At 32.8% G+C, this 23461-nt stretch overlaps 2 protein-coding genes across 4 annotated transcripts in view; one reads left to right on the top strand and one right to left on the bottom strand.

The window, feature by feature from the left end:
* Nucleotides 1-23461, top strand: part of LOC114329052 (probable ribonuclease ZC3H12C) — a 184130-nt gene that overhangs the window by 101541 nt on the left and 59128 nt on the right. The window lies entirely within an intron of this gene.
* Nucleotides 4255-15804, bottom strand: LOC114329053 (uncharacterized). Its single transcript, XM_050657165.1, has 2 exons — nt 15300-15804; nt 4255-6538 (listed from the first exon to the last, which is right to left on the bottom strand). The coding sequence occupies exons 1-2, from the start codon at nt 15475-15477 to the stop codon at nt 5841-5843; spliced, it is 876 nt and encodes a 291-aa protein (XP_050513122.1). The 5' UTR covers nt 15478-15804; the 3' UTR covers nt 4255-5840.

Here is a 23461-nt window from a genome sequence, read left to right on the forward strand (position 1 = left end):
AATAAACTTTCATTATTATAGCATAATGAGGACACATTTCTAAATGATTTATTTTAAACTTATTTTTATATAACGGACTTTCGGCTGTAAAGGACACCCCATTCTCTCAATATAGTCCGTGTTATATCGAGGTTTTACTGTAGTCAGTTTATCAATTTCCAGACTTATTTTGAACGTATGTTTTTTCGCCCCGAGAAGGGGTGGCTTTCACCCCCCCCCCCCCCCAAGTAAAAGCAACCCTGAGCTAACTCCAAAAGTGAAGTAGAGGAAAAGAGGAACCTAAAGCCAAATTTTCAGTAGTAATTGCACAAGAGCTCTAAAATTCTATATTAATTTTAGAGATCGAATGCAATTTGTTGCAATTATTTCATGAATAAAACTTTTCAAAACCAAAATTTTATTGTAATTTATTTATGTAAGTACAAATTAGTACAATTAAACACACAGTTGTTATAAATATTTTACGGTTGAAAGTCATCACTTTTATAATTTTTAAAACATTAATTGTCATTAATGTCACTGAATGTATTTTTTCATAGCAACGAAGGGCATCTGAAGTAATATACTTGACGACGGGAAATTATCAAAAATTATCGGGTATAATATCACAAGAGAGTGAGAATAAATTGAAAATAATGCGACAGATTTTCGAAAATTTGTTGTCTGGCAATAGACACGAGAGCCCGCAGGGCTCGAGTGGCTATTGCCCAATGACAACAAATTTGAATAAAAATGAAGCATTACAGTTGTGACAGTTGTCAAAACTAGGAAACTGGTTGCCATTAAACAGAAACAATCTACTTAAAAAAATTCTATCGGTAATTTTCTACAGTAGATAATTCTCAGTATAATTTTAATCTGACTGGACAGAATTAAACACGTGATCAAATATCTTACTATACGATTGGAAGTTAAAATCATTAAAAAATAATCGGGTATAATATCACAAGAGAGTGAGAATAAATTGAAAATAATGCGACAGATTTTCGAAAATTTGTTGTCTGGCAATAGACACGAGAGCCCGCAGGGCTCGAGTGGCTATTGCCCAATGACAACAAATTTGAATAAAAATGAAGCATTACAGTTGTGACAGTTGTCAAAACTAGGAAACTGGTTGCCATTAAACAGAAACAATCTACTTAAAAAAATTCTATCGGTAATTTTCTACAGTAGATAATTCTCAGTATAATTTTAATCTGACTGGACAGAATTAAACACGTGATCAAATATCTTACTATACGATTGGAAGTTAAAATCATTAAAAAATAATCGGGTATAATATCACAAGAGAGTGAGAATAAATTGAAAATAATGCGACAGTTTTTCGAAAATTTGTTGTCTGGCAATAGACAGGAGAGCCCGCAGGGCTCGAGTGGCTATTGCCCAATGACAACAAATTTGAGTAATAATGAAGCATTATTTTCTTATTTATTCTTACTGTCGTGTGATATTCGTAAGATTGTTTTTAATACGTAATTATGGATATTGTCTTAAATGTGACAGTTGTCAAAACTAGGAAACTGGTTGCCATTAAACAAAAACAATCTACTTAAAAAAATTATATCGGTAATTTTCTACAGTAGATAATTCTCAGTATAATTTTAATCTGATTGGACAGAATTAAACACGTGATCAAATATCTTACTATACGATTGGAAGTTAAAATCATTAAAAAATAATCGGGTATAATATCACAAGAGAGTGAGAATAAATTGAAAATAATGCGACAGTTTTTCGAAAATTTGTTGTCTGGCAATAGACACGAGAGCCCGCAGGGCTCGAGTGGCTATTGCCCAATGACAACAAATTTGAGTAATAATGAAGCATTATTTTCTTATTTATTCTTACTGTCGTGTGATATTCGTAAGATTGTTTTTAATACGTAATTATGGATATTGTCTTAAATGTGACAGTTGTCAAAACTAGGAAACTGGTTGCCATTAAACAGAAACAATCTACTTAAAAAAATTATATCGGTAATTTTCTACAGTAGATAATTCTCAGTATAATTTTAATCTGATTGGACAGAATTAAACACGATCAAATATCTTACTATACGATTGGAAGTTAAAATCATTAAAAAAAATTCAGTTAAATTTAGATTTCTGTAGCTTTCTATTGGTCAGAATCTCCTATGAATGAAATAATCAAGCAAATCCGTCGTGACGAGTAACATTACACTCCAAGACGGTCATTTACTGGTCTATAACTAATTGTTTAAAAAATTCTCTGGTTTTAACATGGATTAGACGCTACCGATATTTCAATAAATTTAAAACACTTTTTTGTGTGACATTATTAATAAATTTTAGTACTTCAGTGGCAGGTATATTACTTTGCCTCGTGTGGGTGGAACCAAATAATACAGACCTTGCGAAAATATGGTAATTTTTTTATTTCAATTATTAGCCTCAATTACTAAGGTTATTAGTCATTAGTAATAATCATTTTTGTGTAATTTATATGTGACTGAATTTTTTGTTGACTTCCACAAAGCAGTTGACACAACGGAAAAAGTCTCTTGCTTAGAAGTAACAACAGAAAGTAGAATCGACCACAGGTATGCGAATTATACAAGGCAAGGTGGAAGGCCAAAGATCACGAGGAAGATCCCCTACAAGGTGGATCTATCAAATTACAGGAATATTCAAAATACCTATGCATGAGTTAAAATAAATGACCAGAGACGGAGATCTTTGGAGACGGACAATATACGACATCACGTCGACCACTACACTTCCTCCGGGGGGTCAGGGTTGACGAGAGAGATGCGAAATTATTCGAACTATGACAGATGATGACAAATCTCGTGCCAATGAGCTAATACCAATCACTTATAAAAGTTGTGGAAAAATACATATGTGTATTTGCCAAGGAAATAAGATTAACGCCAGACAACATCTGAGCTATTCAGAAGAATAGGTTTAGGATCTCAACATTGACGAGTAGAATTTCAAATGTCGAATGCAACAGTTGCAGAACGGTACTTGGAAGACGTCACCAACAGGCTAACGAATCAAACTAGATAATATATACTTCTACTGTACCAGAATAAAGGAATATGATTTAGCAGCATGGCACAATGATTCCACTTTCCAGTGTTGCTAACACTGCAGGATCCAGATATCATAAAATACATTAAGATAGAACGTCCGAGGTGGGTAGGGCATGTAATGCGGATGGAACAAACTGACCAAGCTAGAAAAATGCTCCTTGATAGACCCATTGGTCAGAGAAGAAGAGGAAGGCGCAGAACAAGGTTCCTTGGTAACATCGATGAAGGCATCAGAAATATGGGAATACGTACTTATCGGAGGAATGCAATGCGATGGTTATGGAAAATTTTAGAGAAATTCTTAAAGAGGCTAGGATCCACGCAATGTTGTAAAGCCAGAATGATGATGCAGTTTAAGTTGGTCTGCATTTGGAAAAATAAGAGGCGTGTTGAAATGAAGGTCCCAGTCTATTTTAAAATTATAGCTTTTAACCAGTGTGTTCTACCAGTTCTCACATACGGAGTAGAAGCCTTAGCTCTCACAAAAACATCAGCGGAAAGTTAATGCTTGGAATAAGCTTGAGAAATAGACTAAGAAACAAGGAAGTTCGTAGACGAACTTGAGTAAAATACACATTATCAAACGTATTACAATGCAAAAATGTGCATGGACGGAACATGCTGTAAGATTGAAATGCGGTAGGACAGAAAATTGCTTGAGAGGAGATTAGGGGCAGACCAATGAAGCCGAGGAAGACCTCCAACACGATGGACCGACGACCTCAATAGAATGGCGACCAATTGGATACCAAAGGCGCAGAACAGAAATACAATAGACCTATGTTCAACAATGAACAAAGCCGGGTTGATTGATTACGATGGTTAATATGACCATTATTTTTTATTTTTGGAACTCCTTTGAAACTTACAGACTGTTTAGACGGCTGTAGATACGATAATTTAGTCGAAACTTCAATGCGTTTATGATGGTGTATTGGTACCTAACACGCAGAAAGAGAAGGCAACGGGAACATCCTATTGTAAGCCAAAGATATATTTTGGGATCTTTTCAAAAACTTTGTGCCAGCTAAGAATGGATGAACTATTTTTTTCTAATTACTTTAGGATGCCAATTTCAACGTTTGATGAACTGTTAAACAGAAAGTTAAGAAATGATTTGACAAAAAAAGACCAATATGAGAAGATGGATTACTGCTGAGGAACAATTGTGTATATGCTTAAGGTAAAGAAAAATTCACTTTTGTAGTTAAAAAATTACTTTTTATTAGCAAATAAAAATCTGTCAGATGTAAACAAATATTTTTGAGTATATTCAGAAGATCGTACACTAACAATACAACAGTAAATACTACTACAGTAGATTGAGTGGCTATGGATTGATGATAAGTATCACATGTATAATACCTACTTGTAGTCCAGGGTAATAAGGTTTTTTCCATGACTTTTCAACAGCCAGGGTACTGAAGCGTTTTTTCGAAAGGTAATACCTGTAAGAACAAATTATAACTATTATCTGCGTAGGATTTGGAGGCCATTTTCATATTCGAGAGGAACATATTCGAGAACATGGAAAAAGCTTTAAAATGGCGTATTACAATGTTTGACATACTCATTTATTGTTAATATAACTGCGAAAAAGGTCGAAACTGCAAAAAAATTAATTTCGCAATAACTATTGTAAAAATTAGTGTACAGCTTTGAAATTTTTGTCAAATGAGGGTTCTTTGGTAGGTACTTAATATGTGAAAAAAATTTCAAAGCGATTCATTTAATTGTTTAAATTTTATTCAAATTGTTGTTTTATTCAAAGAGCATGAGCTAAATTTTCAAATTGGTTTAAAACAAGTGAATAAAAAATGCATTTATGAGTAATAAATAATTATGCAAAAGTATCGTCAATTTTCCTTATACATAAACTTTTTATTTTTTTATATAATAAATTATATATATTCATTACGATTTTTTATCAATTTTTATATAAATAACATTACTTGGTAGTTGTGCACATAAAACACGGTAAAAAATAGATTTTTTTGAAAAAAGTTATTCAAAAAGTTTATAAGGAAAAATTGACGATACTTTTGCATAATTATTTATTACTAATAAATGCATTTTTGTATTCACTTTTTTTCAACCAATTTTAAAGTTTAGCTCATGCTCTTTTATTTGACACCTGTTGAATGGTTCTAAAATCATTTTTTTCTGACATGTTATTGCAAGAAAAAGCTCTCTGGGATAAACAATTTGAATAAAATTTAAACAATTGAATGAATCGCTTTGAAATTTTTATCAGATATTAAGCAACAAACAACCCTCATTTGACAAAAATTTCAAAGCTTTACACTACTTTTTACAATAGTTATTGCGAAATTAATTTTTGCAATTTCGACCTTTTTTCGAAGTTATATTAAGAATAAATGAGTATATCAACCTTTATAATACGCCATTTTAAAGTTTTTTCCATGCTCTCGAAAATGTTTGTACTAAAAAACCATAAGTTTCACTGCTTTCCATTGATTTGAAAAAAAAAAAAGAAAAATTGCCGTTTTTGACACTAAATTGTTTATAAATAAAAATGGCCGCCAGATCCCACGCAGGAAATAGTTACAATATGTTCTTATAGTTATTACCTGTCGAAAAACGCTTCAGTACCCTGGCTGTTGAAGTGTCACGAACAGGGTATATTTTTGCCTTATTACCCTGGCCTATTGGCATTGTTGGTGCAACCACGGTATTTATTGGCTGTGTGTAGTACCGTGTGGTGATGGACCAGGCTACCGCACTTGAGCACCAAAGGTTTTAGTATTAGTAGGTTATATCCATACTACACGTGTTCACGATTTGACCCTAACTGTCGTCTTTTTGCTTTGATTTGTCGAATCAAGTGTAGTACTCCGCTTTGCAATTCCAAAGTTTCATCATCATCAAATGGAATTACCGAGGGTAGAATACTTTTAAAAAATGTCAGATGGCGACTTTCTTCTTCTTTTTGTGGCACAACGTTAGAAGACGTCATGCTATGCAGATAACGGCTTTCGTCTTCTTGTTGCGGTACAATGTTAGAAGAAGCCATGTATTGCAGAGGGTCACTTTCCTCTTCTTGTTGTGACACAATATCAGAAGAAACCATGTTATGCTCTGTCAACTTCACTTTTTTTCGATCAAGTGGACTAAGTTTCCTTTTTTTAATGTTAGTAGATTTTGTAGAGTTTGTTTTGATTTCTGTGTTAGTTGCAGTAAATTCGATATCATGCGGCTCGCACTCAATACTATCACTATCTAATATTTCGCACTTAACGTCGTTGTCGTTAAGAATCTCTATGTTGTTAATATCTATGCTGTCCTCAGATATGTCGGTTTTAGTTTCATTAAAACTATTAATATCTATGACTTTCATTAAAAACGACATTTGTTCATGGTACACATAGGGTCTGGGTTTCCTACCATTTTTATTATTATGTTTCTTCAATGATTTTAAAAACGCATCTCGAATATGTGTCCATCTTTTAATCAGCTGTTTTCCTGCAACAATAAAATGTTATTTACTTCTTTGGAATTTAGCATTTAAATGGTCTTAAAAGACTTTCATTCCTCAATCATGAATATCAAAGTGCTTGTTAAAAATATCGCGCGTATTAAAAAATAAAGTAAAGTAAAGGTCCCGTCATTTGGGATGACACTAATTTGCATATTATGTCGCATCTAAAAATGGTCTGAGAACCGTCTTTAAAGTTGGTGATTGGTTGGTTACACCATTGAAATTTTATTACTAAGTACAGTGAAACCCCGATAAGTCGGTCCCCGATAACCCGGACCGATTTTTATCAGACAAACATTTCAACAATAAAAATGTATGTAATATAATATTTGAGAGATAATGGGTATTTGTGTAATTTGAACTACATATTCTACGACAGTAAAAATGACTCATGGCACACGACGGGTGCCATGACTTCATGAAAATAAAATGACTTCATTGTTCGGGTTATCGGAAACAACAGGCACCTGTAGTTTCAAACTGTCTTAGCATTGTTTAAAAAAGACTATTAAAAAATTCTTTTTTAAACAATGGTGTTAGTTCTCCACTGTTATTAAATAACATAAAATCGTTGCGATTGAGACCGTATTGTATGTAGTACAGTCGTATTGTTCGCTTCCGTTCTGTAATCGTTCGTAAATCTATTCCGATTTTGTGTTTGCGTGTTTTTTTGTCTACGTAATGGCAACAAAACGTAAAACTGTTGTTGTGACAATGGAAATGAAACTAGAAGCATTAGGTAGAATTGATAAAGGCGAATCTTTAAAAACAATTGCAGTATCATATGGTGTCGGTACATCTACAGTATCAGATTGGAAGAAAAATAGAACTAAAATCGAAGAATTTTGTTTCAAAATGATAACAAAAGACAGTTTGGACAATCGGTGCAAAGCTAATAAAGCTAAAAATGAGACTCTAGACGACGCTTTGTATGTGTGGTTTTGTGCGGAACGCGAACGTGGTTTACCAGTGTCTGGACCAATTATTCAAGAATCAGCACTCAAGCTGAATAAAATATTGCCTGATTGTGAACCAAATTTCACTGAGAGTCAAGCAAGCTGTGTACTGTGCATATATATTTCATGGTATTTCAATTATAACGGAGTTTATCTTGTAAGTATACCGTATTTTATTAATTTTTACCATTTTCTCCGGCTAACCCGGATTTTCGATAACCCGAATCGGCCCCGTTCTCGATTAATCCGAGTTATCGAGGTTCCACTGTATTGAAATTGTTTAATGCTAAGGCGTGGCTAAGGAAGAAAATTCAAATTTTGACTTATATACAAGTGCAATAATATGCAACTTAGACCTTTATTAACTGTCCAAAATGCCTAGAATGCATTTAAATGACGCGCAAAATACAAGTACATTTGGTAAACTAAAAGAGGGTTGGCCACTAAGACGAGTTGCTGCAGATTTGAACGTTAGCCTTGTGTGCATATAGAAAATCAAACAAAAGACAGGTGATCTCCACAGAGCAACAAGATGAGGTGTTATAGTCTAAGATCCAAATAGGAGGTCAAAATGTACCCATCTGCTTGCCGGATTAAACATTTTTTTTATTAAATTTCATACATAGACAAATATTTCTAGCATGGGTTGCCTATCAAAATCGTGTCATAGCTATCCTAAAGGGGAACCGAAGGGGTTGAAATCAATAATATTCCAAACACATTTTTTTTAAGTATGGTAGAATTATTTTATTTTTAAATTAAATATGCATATTCAGTACAATTCATAGATTATTCAAGGAAAAATACTGAAAAATAAGCCAACGGTGGCAAATTTTTAAAAGACACTTCAAAATATAATGAATTTTGCGGTGGACATCAGAACTCATATTTGAATCGTGGTAAACAAAAAATTCAACAAGATTTTAATAGCTTATGAATTTCTCGAGGTAACGCTGTCAAGTTTTTTTAGTTTTATCGAATTTTTACTTTTTGATGCCACTCAGAAGTCAAAACAACGAAATTTTTTTGTAAAAAATGGTGAAAATTAACACATATATTTATTATTGTTAAACAAAAAATTAGCATACAACAAAAAATATCTCGACAGCTTTACCTCAAGGAATGTCTAAAGGAAATATATACAAAATTTCAGGTGGGTCAGTCAAGTAGTTGTTGAGTTACAATGTCTACAGTCTTTGAAAAAAGGAGTTTTGAGGAAAACGCGTTTAAAGTATTGTCAACTTTTATTTTCAATTTCTTTTATGTCTTTCAAATCGTAAAATAATGCACACCGGAATATCTTTTTCAATCGCGGAGTAAACAAAAGAAAATAAAAACAGCTGTTGACCGTTGTTCACTACGTTCAAGCTTGCTGGCGTGAACCTGCTGCAAATCGAGTCGAAGCTAGGGTTATTTAACACTATCTAACTACCTCCCCACCTTCGACTCGTTTTATAGCAAGTTCGTGACTACGCGCTTGAGCGTAGTGAGAAGCGGTCAACAGCCGTTCTTATTTTCTTTTGTAAATTACTCCGCGATTTACAAACATATTTCGGTGTGCATCACTTTACGATTTGACAGACAAAAAAGAAATTGAAAATAAAAGTTGACAATACTTTAAACGCGTTTTTTTCAAAACTGCTTTTTTCAGGCTGTAGACATTGTAACTCAAAAACTACTTGACCAACTCACCTGGGAATTTGTATATATTTTCTTTAGACATTCCTTGAGGTAATGCTGTCTAGATATTTTTGTTTTATGCTTTTTTTGTTGTTTAACAATAATAAATATGTTGATTTTCACCCTTTTTGCAAAAAAAAACTCGTTTAGATTTCTGAGTGATATCAAAAAGTCAAAATTATATAAAACTAAAAAAACTGGACAGCGTTACCTCGAGAAACTCATAACTAATAAAATCTTTTTCAATTTTTTGTTTACCATGATTCAATAATGAGTTCTGATGTCAACCGCAAAATTCATTATATTTTGAGGTGCCTTTTAAAAATTTGCCACCGTTGGCTTATTTTTCAGTATTTTTCCTTGAATTTTTTCTTGAGTAATCTATGAATTGTACTAAATATACATATTTAATTTAAAAATAAAATAATTCTACCATACTTTAAAAAAAATGTGTTTGGAATATTGATTTCAACCCCTTCGGTCCCAGGTTACGGATAGCTATGACACGATTTGGTAGGCAACCCATGCTAGAAATAAACTGCTCGTCAAAAGTTAGGGATATAGAAAATTCTGCTGAATTTTTATAATAGATTTTTTCGTGAACAGATTAACGGATTCCGCTAATTTTTTTTTATTATTTTAGACTTTTCTTTAGTATTTACACAGTTATGCAAAGGTTTACTCAAACTTTTTTTGCACTTACTTATACCGGGTGGAAGAAAAGAAATGTTTTTCTTACGTTAAGTTTGAGACGCCCTGTAGGGAATACGAGGTACAAATGGGAGTATATCGCTGGTAATAGCTATGATTAATGTGATTCCTAATACATTTCCAGTGAACATAATAACTCTTTGATAAGTGTTGATGATACAATTCTTTTTTATATGCGTGTCCGCGAAGATTATAACTCCCAAAATATTTATAACGAAAAGATTAAGTTCATAATAGATGCCGACGAAAACAATTATTTCCCTTTCTGTTTATGTGTCTGCCGACGAAAACAATTATTTCTGAGAACTTTTTAGTAATTATAATTTTCGTAGACCCACAAACAGAAAAGATGTTTTTTGCTGATACTCCTCAAAAAATAAAATTTTCGCTAACACTTTATTAGGGATTATAATTTTCACAATCATATAATCAAAAATAATATTATTCGCCGGCGTTCATTGAAAGTTCTACTCTTACCGGCATTTTTCGGAGTTATACTTTTCGTAGGCGGCGGCGATATATCGAAATCGTATTGTAGTCTTATGTTTTGTGAACATTTTGTTTTTTAAATGTTGTTTGTAATGTTGTTTTGTAATTTAACATGTGTTTTAACCGAAACAAAAGTTTGAGACACCTTGTAGGGAGAAAAAGGCACAACGGTTAGTATACCTCGATATTTTGTTGTAGTCTCATATTTTGTTAATATTTTATTTTTTTAATTTCTCTGATATCTTTAATAACAAAAAAACTAGAGGATATTACTCTTTAATATGTGTTTTAACTGACAACATGCGTCACATCACACATGTGAAACATAGAAAAACATATTAAAGAGTAATACCGTCTAGTTTCTTTGTTATTAAAGATATCAGAGAAATTAAAAAAATAAAATATTCAAAAAAATATGAGACTACAACATAATATCGGGGTATACTCACCTTTGTGCCTTTTTCTCCCTACAAGGTGTCTCAAACTTGTTTATTACCATCTATTCAATTCAATGCCAGAGTCCAGATAAAAATAGTAATTGCCGCTGCTATGTTATGGTAATTTGTTTTCTAGAAAGGTTTGTATTGTCGACTGCAATAAAGTAAGCCGGTGGTCTCCAATAGACGCTGCAGGCTGCGTACAGCATCACGCCGTAGGAAGATTATTAATTTTCGTTACTTTTAATAAACTTTGAAGGACAAAAACTATCTTATTTTCTAAAATTGTAACTCTAAAACAAAGAGCCCGAACAAGAGCCACTTTTAGAAGGATGTTCAAAGTGTCATATAACAGAGACTTAAAATTGGTATTAAGGACCTACGTTTCTCGGTCTTACTGTATGGTGTCGAGTCTTGGACTGTGAATAAAGTCGATCTAAATCGCCTTGAGGCTCTCGAGATGTGGTGCTATAGAAGAATTTTAAGAGTTTCTTGGGACGAGAAGATTCAAAACTCCACAATACTAGAACGTCTCAGCAAGACTACTGCGATTATAAAAAGCATCAAAAAGAGAAAGCTGGAGTGTTTCGAACATGTAATGTGAGATCCCAAATATAGGTTGCTACAAAAATAGCAGGCAAACGCAGTCCAGGACGAAGAAGAATTTCATAGTTGATTAGGGTTGCAGTGAATAAAATTAAGATAGCTATGACGGTAACCACCTCTCTGAAAGGATATGGTACTTAGATGACGAAGAAGAAGAAAATAACAGACCATCCCGAAAAAGAATTCTGCGTACGCCAGTGACGAGAAATTTTTTATTTCATTGCCCCCACCTTGCAAGGTTGCTGGATCCGCCGTTGCTCAGATAAAATTATTTCCTATAGATACTGCGAAAGGAACAAAGTGTTCTCACAGAAAGTTCTCTGTGCAATGTACAGGGTTATTCACTATATTTTGACCCCCTGTAAACTGCTTTATTTGCAGAATTAGAAAAAAATGTAAAATACAAAAGTTATTCGATTTTTAACTAGTGACGTCATCCATCTGGACGTGATGACGAAATCGACTATTTTTTTTTAATGAGAATAGGGGTGTTGTGCTAGCTCATTTGAAAGGTTATTCAATTCTCTATTTATTAATATATACATTAAGATAATTATTTATACAGGGTGTCCAAAAATGTTTTTTAAATTACATTAATTACACAAAAAGAAGAATGTGTGTAATTTGTTTAATTCAAAATATCTTCTACTGCTGTTAGAAAACAGAAATAAAAGTTTATTGCACAAATAAACATTGATTTTTGCTTAAATTCAATGTTTACTGCCAAGAGGCAGATGGGTGGCAGCTTGAACATTGAATTTAAGTGAAAATTAATGTTTATTTGTTCAATAAAATGTTTGTCTGCATTCTGACAGCAGTAAAATGTATTTTGAATTAAATAAATTACATACATTCTTCTTTTTGTGTCAATTAATTTAATTAACAAAAATTTTGGCCACCCTGTATAAATAATCATGTTAATGTTTATATTACTGAATAGGAATTGAATAATCTTTTAAATGAGATATCAGACTACCCCCATTCTCATTTAAAAAAAGTCGATTACGTCATCACGCTCAGATGGATGACGTCACTAGTACGATATATATGTCAAAAAATTATAATTTAAAAATCGAATAACTTTTGTATTTTACATTTTTTTCTAATTCTGTAAATAAAGCAGTTTGCAGGGTGGTCAAAATATAGTGAATAACCCTTTACCTCTCGCTCTTTAAAAAGTCTTCACGTAGCCACCAAATTAGTACTTACTCTCAAGGAAATTCCACCCCAAAACATCACAGAGCCTTCCTTAAACAATCTCGTCTCTCTTATGTTGCGCTGTGCATACCGCTCACTTGTACGACAACTAAACTCTAAAGGTGTCGACCAGAATTGTTAACGTTGTATGCCTTTTTGCTCTATAGATTTATAAACTACTGTTAATTTGTATTGTTAATTTAGTTTTGTTTCAGTTAAAGTATGTTTTATACTATACTATAAAATGATATAAGAAAATGGTATATTAAATTTTGTTACAATGTAGAACAGAAAACAAAATCTGTTAACAGAAAATGTTATACAAATTAGAACATGTCCTATTTGATAGCAATAGGGCTTTTCATCGATTGTCATTTATTTCGAGCTGCTGTCATATGTCACATAATATTAATATATCTACGTCATACGTTTTGGTTTCTATCATTATTATTACCAATAACGTATGACGTAGGTATATTAATATTATGTGACACATGACAGAAGCTCGAAACAAATGACTGTGAATGAAAAGCCCTATTATTAGTACACACATGCGCAGTTAGGTTATTTTCGTTATACTGTCACATTGGTTTTTTTAAGGTTACATTTTCTGTTGAAATGTTGCAATGGAAGCAGCAGATAAGAATAGAGCTTTCTTATCCATCATATATTATTTTGAAATAGTTTTCTACCAATAATGCTACCAATATCTTTTGTAGTGATTGAAAAGACCTTTAGAATGAGTCACATTAAATGTCGATTACATTCAAAGTAAGCGAGATATGCTGCAAAAAAATTGATGACTAATGGAATTTAAAGAAAATGTGAAGTACATTTAACCCCTCATCCATCAGAATTTAAATGCATCGTTTTCCTTCTACAATAATTTTTATTATAGTGTTATTTCTATGTTTAAAAAGCTGGACGGGTTTAAAATGGATAGTTTTTGAAAAAAATAAGATCAAATTATAGAGCGCATTTTTAAATTTTCTTAAGAATCTTCCTTATTCTCCATGTAACTCGAAAATGATAAGAGATACGAAAAAAAGGTACCACACACAAATGTAGGATTTTGATGAGTAAAAATTGTGGTTTATGGTTCATTATTGTATCTCTTATCATTTTCAAGTTACATGTAGAAAAAGAAGATTTTTAAGGAAATCTAAAAATTCGCTCTATAAATTGATCTTATTATTTTTTTCAAAAACCATTAATTTTGAACCCATCCATAATACTATAATAAAAGGTATTGTATAATAAAAGGTATTGCATTAAAATTCTGGTGGATGAGAGGTTAAAATACTTCTAATTTTTTCTTAAAATACATTAATCATCAATTTTTTTTTGCAGCATATCACACTTACTTTGAATGCAATATACCTTTAATATTGCTCATTTTAAAGATCTTTTTAAGTACTACAAAAGATGTTGGTAACATTATACACCTAAAATCGACCGTTTGTCTGTTATTTCAAGTTGAATACAACGATTTGAGCATGCACAAAAAAAAACAAACTATTTTCACCTACCATATCTCTTTTATTTTATAACTAGAAGATTTGTGAAGGAACTACTAGTCTCTTTGGTTTTTTATAAGCTACAAAAATGTTTTATATAGTTTTTTTAGTTAGATGCATAGTTTTTAAGATATTTGCAAAAAACCGTTCGAAAAGGCATCGAAAACAAAGAAAATGTTTCAATGAAAATGGCCAATTTTCAACCACGAACATATTGAGTTTTCAAAAAAAAATTATAGAACAGTTTTTGCTTACAATTAGGTTTTCTAGCCACTTTCGTGGTTATTTTAACCAAGAAATTTTCTACCCCCGAGAAGGGGTGGGAACCACCCCCAAGATAAACGAACACATCGGCATAGGGTAGACTTTGAATTAGGAGATAAGTAGATGCTATTCCCAAAATTTCATTAAAATCCATGCAGTAGGATAGAATTCGGAGGTAATATCCTATTTTTGCTCCCATTGACTGGCGTACGAGGGCTGAAAGTCCCTTAAAATAAACAAAAGTTTCTTTTGAATGATATATTTGAAATTAAAAATCCGACTAAATTTTCTTTTTTTCACCCCTGTGACTTATTAAAATAATCATTATAAAAGTTCTCAGGGACTTTTGACCCTCGATAATACTGTAATATTTCATTCTGCCTTTAAATTTTTCAAAAATACTTATTAGTTTTCTCAGGATTCGAAAAAAATGAATACATTTTAAAATAATTCGACCGAAATTTTGCGCCTAACGAAAGGATTAAAGTATTATACATTTTTGTAATCAGTCTTTCAAAAGCTTTTAAATGAGGTGTCACATGATGTACTTTCCCATTTAAAAAAAATCAAAGTTATCATTGTCACCTGAAGACGAACCGCGTAAAGTTCGAAACATTGATGCTATAATATACTACGATTATTTTAAAAAATCGACCTGTCCGCGCGTTTTGCTATGTGCTAAAAATAAATAAGTTAGTAAGAGGGGGTAACACTTATTGCAGCGCACTGTATATGTGTATTTTGATTTTTTTATTTTAATCAACCTATTCTGGGTCCGCCACTGGTAATTAACGTCACGTTAAATGACGTGCGTTTAAATGAGGTAAAAATTCAAATATCTCAGTGATTTATTTTTAATATCCTACCCTGTATATGTATAATACTTACCAATGTTTTGTTGTTGGTGTTCGTTCATTTCGTCAAAGTTTTCAAATAACTCACAACATACTTCTCTCCATGCCGCCGCTTTTATATCTTTATCTTTATAAGTATCAACGGTTCTATCCCATAAAGACGGTCTATCTTCTATTAAACTTATCAAAAATTCCACCTCAATGTTATCCATATCGTACTTATTACATACACTACTAACTACATCAGACGTCAGACACAGTAAACAACAGTTAAAAAGTCCCTTTGTACCGTGTATGTACTAATATTGGCATTCGACTACTTCGACAACTCGAATCGTGAGAAGCAGCGTACCTAGATACAAGCGGTAATAATCGATTCGATCCTTTATCGCGTCACGGCATACGGTTGGCAGTCACAAACTGGAATGTGTGTTTGTTGGCCGTATCCGGTCGAAAATTGCCGAGTGAATACGATCGGATCGTCTGACTCTGAACACGAACACGCCTAAATTACGTGCCGGTGCGGTGAGCAAATGAACATTTTCCTCGATTCGACTGACATTCGAATGCGTACTGCGTACGTCTTAACGGGTTTTTAGCGGAAGAAAGATAGTCCAGGGAAATAAGACGAATTGTTTTTTTATTATACAGGATGTTTGTTAAAGAATGGGTCATAGCTTAACCTTAGATTCCTGAGCTTAAAATAGGTCGATTTAAGCTAACTTACGTTAGTACGAAAGTTGATAATAACCGAAATACAGGGTGTCAAAGTTAAACTTTCATTTTATTTATTCTTGAATATTTTCTGACAGGCATGGGATAACAACATGAAATTTGGTAAGCGGGGTTTTTTGGGACGAGAAATCTAAATTCGCCACCAAAAATGATGTATTACCCAGAGGGTGCCACATACGTATTTCAGCGCTCATTTAATACGTTAAATTTTTTTTATCCCCCATTCTACATACTTTTTGAATCAAAATTTTTATTCTCTTAATATTTTTACTTAAAAAAGATATACTACGTTCATCTCGCTAAACTCAACTGTTTTCGAGATAAACGCATTTTAAGTCTGCGATACAACATATTTTTTTGGATATCATTGTAGTTACACCCGAAAAAGATCTTAAAACCATAATAATAGGGAACTTGCACTAAAAAATTTTTTTGCATAAAATTGTTAATTTATGTTCTAAAATGTTATATTCGAAATATTACGTCTTAACAATGAATAGTGTACGTACAACATCTGATCAAAGTTCTGCGCCTAAAATTTCCGTTTCAAACAACTTCAAAAGCGAGAGCTGGGGTCTGACGTCATAGGCCACTCGTATCGTTTGCCCGTTCGGTGGGCTATTGCATTTAATGCAGTTTGCCCATAGATAAATAATATAGTTGAAATATCTTGTTTTACTCTGTGGCAAAAATGATTTTTTCTGTGACAGGCAAAATATTAACATTTTATCTCTGTTGCCATGTATCAAAAAGTTCTTTTTTATGAAATTACTTTTGTCGTTTCTTGTGTTGAAGAACAAAGAAGAAACAAGTAACTTAAAAATAAACAAAACTTTTAGTAATAAAAGTAAGAGTAACTAAAAAGTATTGGTGCTACTATAGTATGCGGTCTACAGTCGGATTTCTACTATAGCTTGCGGTCTACCGAGGGATCCGGTGTAAGTATAAGCTGAGATGATAAAGATATTAACTTGTAAAATTACAATAATGATTCTTCTTATTTATGCGTATTATTAACTTTGTAAAGAAGGATTTTGTTGGCTATGTACACGTTCTATCGGTACGTCTGCTAATCACCATAATCTTTTCTCAGAAGGCTTTGAACACAATAATGAAAGGCTCCAGTAGGTACTAATAAACATTACAATAAAATATAATCTTTATTATAATGAAAATTACACCGTAATATTTTCCAGGATATACGAAATCCTTCGATTAGAGGTAGGTAGATCAAACCCACGGGGTAAACCGTATACTATAATATAATGTTACCAAACTATTGTTATAAACGGTTTAAACATGCTTATTAATAACTCTTACTTATTTCCCTTGACACCTCGCATTTCTCCAATAGAATAGATTTCACTACTTTTTATAAAAGTTGCCACCATGAAGACATCAACGGTAGATAAGTTGTCAGACTTACCCTCGTCCGTCATATTATGCGTTTTAAACTCTTTACAAAGTAGCACTCAACTTTATCAATTTCAGTTTAAAACTAAGCTGATTGGGGAACTACTTATTACAATATATAAGATTAACATAAATAATACCTAGGAATTTTCCATTAAAGACGATTAAAATGTAATATACCCGTAATACCTACCCTAATCGCGTTTTTTCCGACTGCTAGCCCGGTTGACCGTGGCCCGTGACGTCGGATCAATAGAAGGACGTTCAAGAGCCTCCTAAGATATTTGAATTTTATAGCATTTTCAAAGCGTCGTAATTAGCGTACGGGTTAAAAATATTTGTTTTTTTCGCATGCAAGCGTTTTAAGATCATGTTGTCTTATGTTTTTTAATATCATTTTAATATTTAAAAATTTATGCAAGTTCCCTATTGTGCCAGTTCTCATATTTATGTCATTCCATCGCAAATTCCATTTGAAGAAATTTGTTTTATATAATAATGGTTATAACCAAATATTGTTTTGCAATGTTACTGTTTTCAGCGTTTAACTAATTGAAATAACCTTAAAATATTATTACTCATAGATGAATTTTTTATATTTGAAAAGCTGAGAATTTTTGAACAAATAAAAAAATATTCTGGGACAATTAGGTAAAAAGTAGGCATTTTTTAGGCAAACTAATCTCTTTTTAAAGATAAATAATTAAAGTTTTATTATATGTACAGGGTGTTTGGTAAAGAATGGGCAATAGTTGAACCTTAGATTCCTGTGGTTAAAATAGGTCGATATAAGCTAACTTACCTTAGTACGAAAGTTGATAATAACTGGAAAAAAAGGTGGCAACGTTAAACTTTTATTTTATTTATTCTTGACATATCCCATTCCTGACAGGAATGGGATAACAATACGAAATTTGGTAAACGGGGGTTTTTTGGGACGATAAATTTAAATTCGCCACCAAAAATGTTGTATAACCCAGAGGGCGCCACATTCGTATTTCAGCGCTCATTTAATACGTTCAATTTTTTTTATCCCCCACTCTACATACTTTTTGAATCAAAATTTTTATTCTCTTAATATTTTTACTTAAAAAAAGTATACTACATTCATCTCGCTAAACTTAACCGTTTTCGAGATAAACGCATTTTAAATCTGCGAGGCAACATAATTTTTGAAGTTATACTTCTTTACGCGCGATATGAGGGTGAATTTTTATATGTTAAAACCTACGATCCGGGCGCATGCGCATTATAACTTTGTTCTGATTGGATGTTCAAATGACATGTCAAAAATTATCCAATATGGCAGCTGTAGCGCAGCTGTGGTTTGAACGGTTGACGGTTTGGTTATGTATGGTTGTTGCGTTTTAAAATTTGTGGGAAGAGAAACAACAAAGGTTAGTTAATAGTTATACTGCCTTTTTAAATAGTTTTCATATTATATTTTTGAAGTTATACTTCAAAATGTTTTAATTTATGTATGTATCAGTCCAGAAAAGGTGTGGAAAGAATATATTAGTGTTTTTAAATATATTTTTCTACAAACGTGTTAAAAATGCAATTTTTAGGACTCCATAGGAGCGTTAAAAATGCTACTTTAAGGCACTAGTGCTTTAAAATTTTTAAGGCACTGCAGTTAAAAGTGAATTGTCAAATTGTGAAAAGTCAAAATATTTATATTTCATTTATTAACATTAATATTAATAATACAACTTGCGCAATTTGAAAAAGGTGGTTTAAAAGGTTTTTTATTATAATTTTGTGTCTTTGGATTTGTCTTCCTTGGGCGTAAAATAATAAAACATCTATTTTTATATTTCACTTGTCACCGTGATGTATACCGTGTGTCACTATATCTGAAAGGTAAGTAGCATGCGGCTTGATGGCCTTGTTGGTAGAGCATTGGACCAGAGATCAAAAAATCGCGAGGTTGCGGGTTCAAATCCCGGACGATTCATACTTTTTTCTTTTTTTTTTTTAATATTTGGCATTGTTAAGTTTTGGTTCATTTTTGGTAATTATTGTTAATTTTTTGTATTGTAACTGTTAAGTAGGTATATTTATTTCGTTGAAATTAAATTATAATAGAAGTATAACTTCTTACGTGCGTACAAAGTACACACACATTCTTTTTTTGCATATGTATTATCGTTATAGTTACACCAGAAAAATAACTTGAAACGAAGAAATATTACGTGGCGCGAAAATGTATCTTCATTTTGATGGAAAATAAAATTCTAGTTTTATTTTTAAAGATTCTTCCATAATATTTGCTAAATTTGAAGTAAAATGCGCCACAAAAAAGTAACTTAGATACAGTTTGAATTTTGAGGCTCTTATGTGGCGCGATTTACTTCAAATTTAGCAAATATTGAAAAAATCTTTAAAAATAAAACTAAAATTTTATTTTCCATCAAAATGAAAATACATTTTCGCGCCACGTAATATTCATATCAGCTCTTTTGTAGCTGGAATATTACAGTGGACTCGCGATTATCCGAGGTAACTGGGACCGTGACTACCTCGGATACGGAAAAACTCGGTTAACACTTAGATTGGTTATATTGATAGAAAAACACGTAAATAATCATAACTGTGGATATTTTAATGACAAAATTAATACAGTACTGTCTATAAAAGATAAAAATATTTACCTTATCAATATTACTGTTTAAAAAAGTCTTTGATTTTGCATAAGCTTTATTCCTCTTTTTGATTTTGAATCGGCGATGTTGCGTCAAAGTTGAAAATTGTCACTCATCTGTTATTACTTTTGCCTCGGTTAAACGAGGGGCTCGGATGACCGAGACTCGGATAATCGCGAGTCTACTGTATATGCGCCAGTCATTTTTACGGCGTTTACCGGTTTTTTATTCTTGTATCAGAAGTTTTTCAAAGTTTTTTATAAATTAAATGTATGAAGTTAAATGTCCAGCCTGTTGCAGCTAGTCGAAGCCGAAATCAATAGATGTGGTCTCAAGATCAATAAACAAAAAACAAAAATTATGATAGTAGATTATTCAATACGGAGTATTATTATCCAGACAACAGGAGCCTTAAACCAGTTTGAAGTGGTTAACGAGTTCAATTATCTAGGATCCTACATCAGTAATACAGGATCTTGTGAAACAGAAATACGTAGGAGAATAGGCATGGCCAAAAACTCGAAAATCTGGAAAGATCGCTCCTTGTCGAAGAACACCAAAATATGATTAGTACGTGCCTTAATTTTTCCCATATTTAATTACGGATCCGAAACATGGACAATGAAATCGGACGACAGAAAAAGGATTGACGCCTTTGAAATGTGGTGCTGGAGAAGAATGCTTCGGATCTCATGGACGGAACACAGAACAAATCACTCCAAGAGCTTAATATTCAGACTCGACTTTCCTCTATTTGCCTGTCCACCATCTTAAAATTTTTCGGCCATATTGCAAGAAGAAGTGATGATAATCTTGAGAGACTTATAATTTCGGGAAACATTGAAGGGCGCAGAAGTAGAGGTCGCTCACCTACTCGATGGACGGATCAAGTACAGAAAGCCAGTGAAAAAACATTCTCTGAATCCATGAAGGAAGCTCAGGACAGAAGCCGATGGAAAGAGATAGTTGCTCGTATTATAGGAAATCACGACACTCAACAATGAGGAAACGACTGAGGAGGAAGAAGTTAAATGTAATGTTTTTCGATTACACGTTAACCGTTATAAATGGTCGCCTTTGTCGCATTCCCTTCCAAATGATCTAGTAGTTACGACACCAGACTTGTGATAAGACAATCCAAGTTCATATCCCAGCCATCCTAATAATTATTACGGCCGGCAAATGAACTCGGATTGCCCGATCACACTTAGCGTCGTAACCACTACAACTACATAAACCATCTCGCCGATAATGGTTAAATGGATTATACTTTTGGAGCTCCATAACTTCTGAATGGCTTAACCGATTTTGATAATTAAACATGAGTTTGAAACGTATTGACAAGTAGTATCTGATGCATCCAAGGTCAAGTATGATAACTGAAGGTATTACAGGAATTATTGAGCTTGAAAAACCGTTTTTGTCAAACCGTCAAAAATGAGGTACACCGTTAGATGCGTCTAGCTAGAGTACCCCTACAGACGCTCAGTTATTGGCGCAATTCGTAGGTTGAAATTTTGAGTAATTGTCGAAAAACCAAAATTTTCAAAGTTTAATTTTTCAGTTTTTAGCCTATACTGAACCGTGTGTAGGTATGATTTTGACCGCTTAGGCACCATTTGAAAGCTTAACTCAACCTTGATTTGGTGTATTTGCGGTTTTCCTGTCTCTCCTTGAACCGAAGATATATAATATATACGCCCAAAAAATATGCCATTTTGTATCTACCTAGCCCTATAGCTGGCTTATGGGTGGTTAAAAGTCACAAACTAGACCGGTTCGGAATCGGCCCTGACCCCCTCTTGAAACACAGGAAAAAAATTCAGATCGGTGTAACTTTTCCACATACATACATACATGTCCGTCCGCTATAACTTTTCCCATGCGGTACGATTAATTTTCAATCAAATTAAGTCAAAACAGAAAGTGAAACGTACGCCGATGTGTGTAGTATATAGTATACAGTATACAAAATGTATATACACATCGACGTTCGTTTCAATTTATGTTTTGACTTAATTTGATTGAAAATGAATCGTACCGCATGGGAAAAGTTATAGCGGGCGGACTTATACATACATATCCACAAACATTTTCCCCTTTTTAAATAAAAATTGAGTCATACTTCTGAGCTCTGTAACTTTTGAATGGTATAACCGATTTTCAAAATTAGACATGTGTTGGAAAGGTAATTATCAGTACTATCAGAAGCTACAAAGGCCGGAATTAAATTTATGAAATTTTTGGGAGTTTTGGGGGCGAGAACGAAAAACAGACCCGAGTCTTTTCCTAAACTTTAAGATAGGCTTTGGCCCAATTTTTAATTCAGTGAGATTTAGAAAATCGAAAATTTCGTGTATATATAGTATCGCATGTAGGGGTATTGTGCGCCACTAGCGAGAACTACCGTTCTCTGGTAATGTTTTCTTAAAATCAACCAAATCAAAATCAACTCATGTCCATGCATCTTTGAGCTATTCATTTGCCCATTTCTCACAATACTTCCGTGTTCGTTTTCTTCTGTACCCATGCTATTATAACATCCTTCTCTAACACCACATTTCAAATGACTAGCTTATTTATGTGTTCTTGTTTGAATGTCCAGCTTTCAAGTCCATATTGCAGTATAGCAAACACCTAGCATCTCAGAAAACTCTCGATTTGTTTAAACCTCTGCTATTTCTTCTCGGGATAAGTCACGAGGCCACTACACTATTCCACCAATAGACAAATTTTGCAATGCTTCTTTATTAGATATTCCTTCCAACACACAATAACTTTTACCTCATTTTAATTATCGACCGTTTCTCAAGAGTAAAAGAATCATCCTGTAGAAGTATTTCTTTTTACTTTCTAGTAAATGCATATCATAAGTTACTTTCTCTTTTACTTAATAATTAATTCCGTGAGTACGGTGTAGTATCTTGATTTTATTTCTTCCCTTTCTCTCAGGATCCGTGAAACTATCTGAAAAATTTTACCCAAGCTTTCGTGAAAATTTCAAATTGTTTTAGAACGATTATCTGTATCATGCTAATGTTTATAATATTTTTAATAAGTATATTATTTTTGCTTTCTTTCAAGACAGTTGTTTTATAGTAAATTAGTCATGAGTTTAAAATGCAGCTATCCATGAATTTGTTATATTTTGCATCTTTGATTATTTTCTTAAGACGTAATGTCGTTTCCGTATTTTGTAAATGAGTAAGTACAAATAAATCGATGATGTATTATATTATGATACGTCACTAATCGGTGATTCATATTTTGCTTACATATCTGCCTCCATAACACAGTCTCCTATCAAACTGGTCCCGAATTTTGTTTAAAGTTTGAATTGAAATATTTCGTATCTCTCTAGTTCTAGTTATTCTTCTTTGAGGTATGCAATACTAGTTGGCTG

The sequence above is a fragment of the Diabrotica virgifera genome, chromosome 7, assembly GCF_917563875.1.
Source record: "Diabrotica virgifera virgifera chromosome 7, PGI_DIABVI_V3a".
NCBI lineage: Eukaryota > Metazoa > Arthropoda > Insecta > Coleoptera > Chrysomelidae > Diabrotica > Diabrotica virgifera.

What these genes read in the sequence shown, in the direction of transcription:
- LOC114329053 (XM_050657165.1), bottom strand. Translation starts at nt 15,477, where the DNA reads ATGGATAACATTGAGGTGGAATTTTTGATAAGTTTAATAGAAGATAGA. An exon ending in ACACCAACAACAAAACATTG is followed by an intron (nt 6,539 to 15,299) that starts GTAAGTATTATA and finishes TTATTGTTGCAG; the next exon opens with GAAAACAGCTGATTAAAAGA.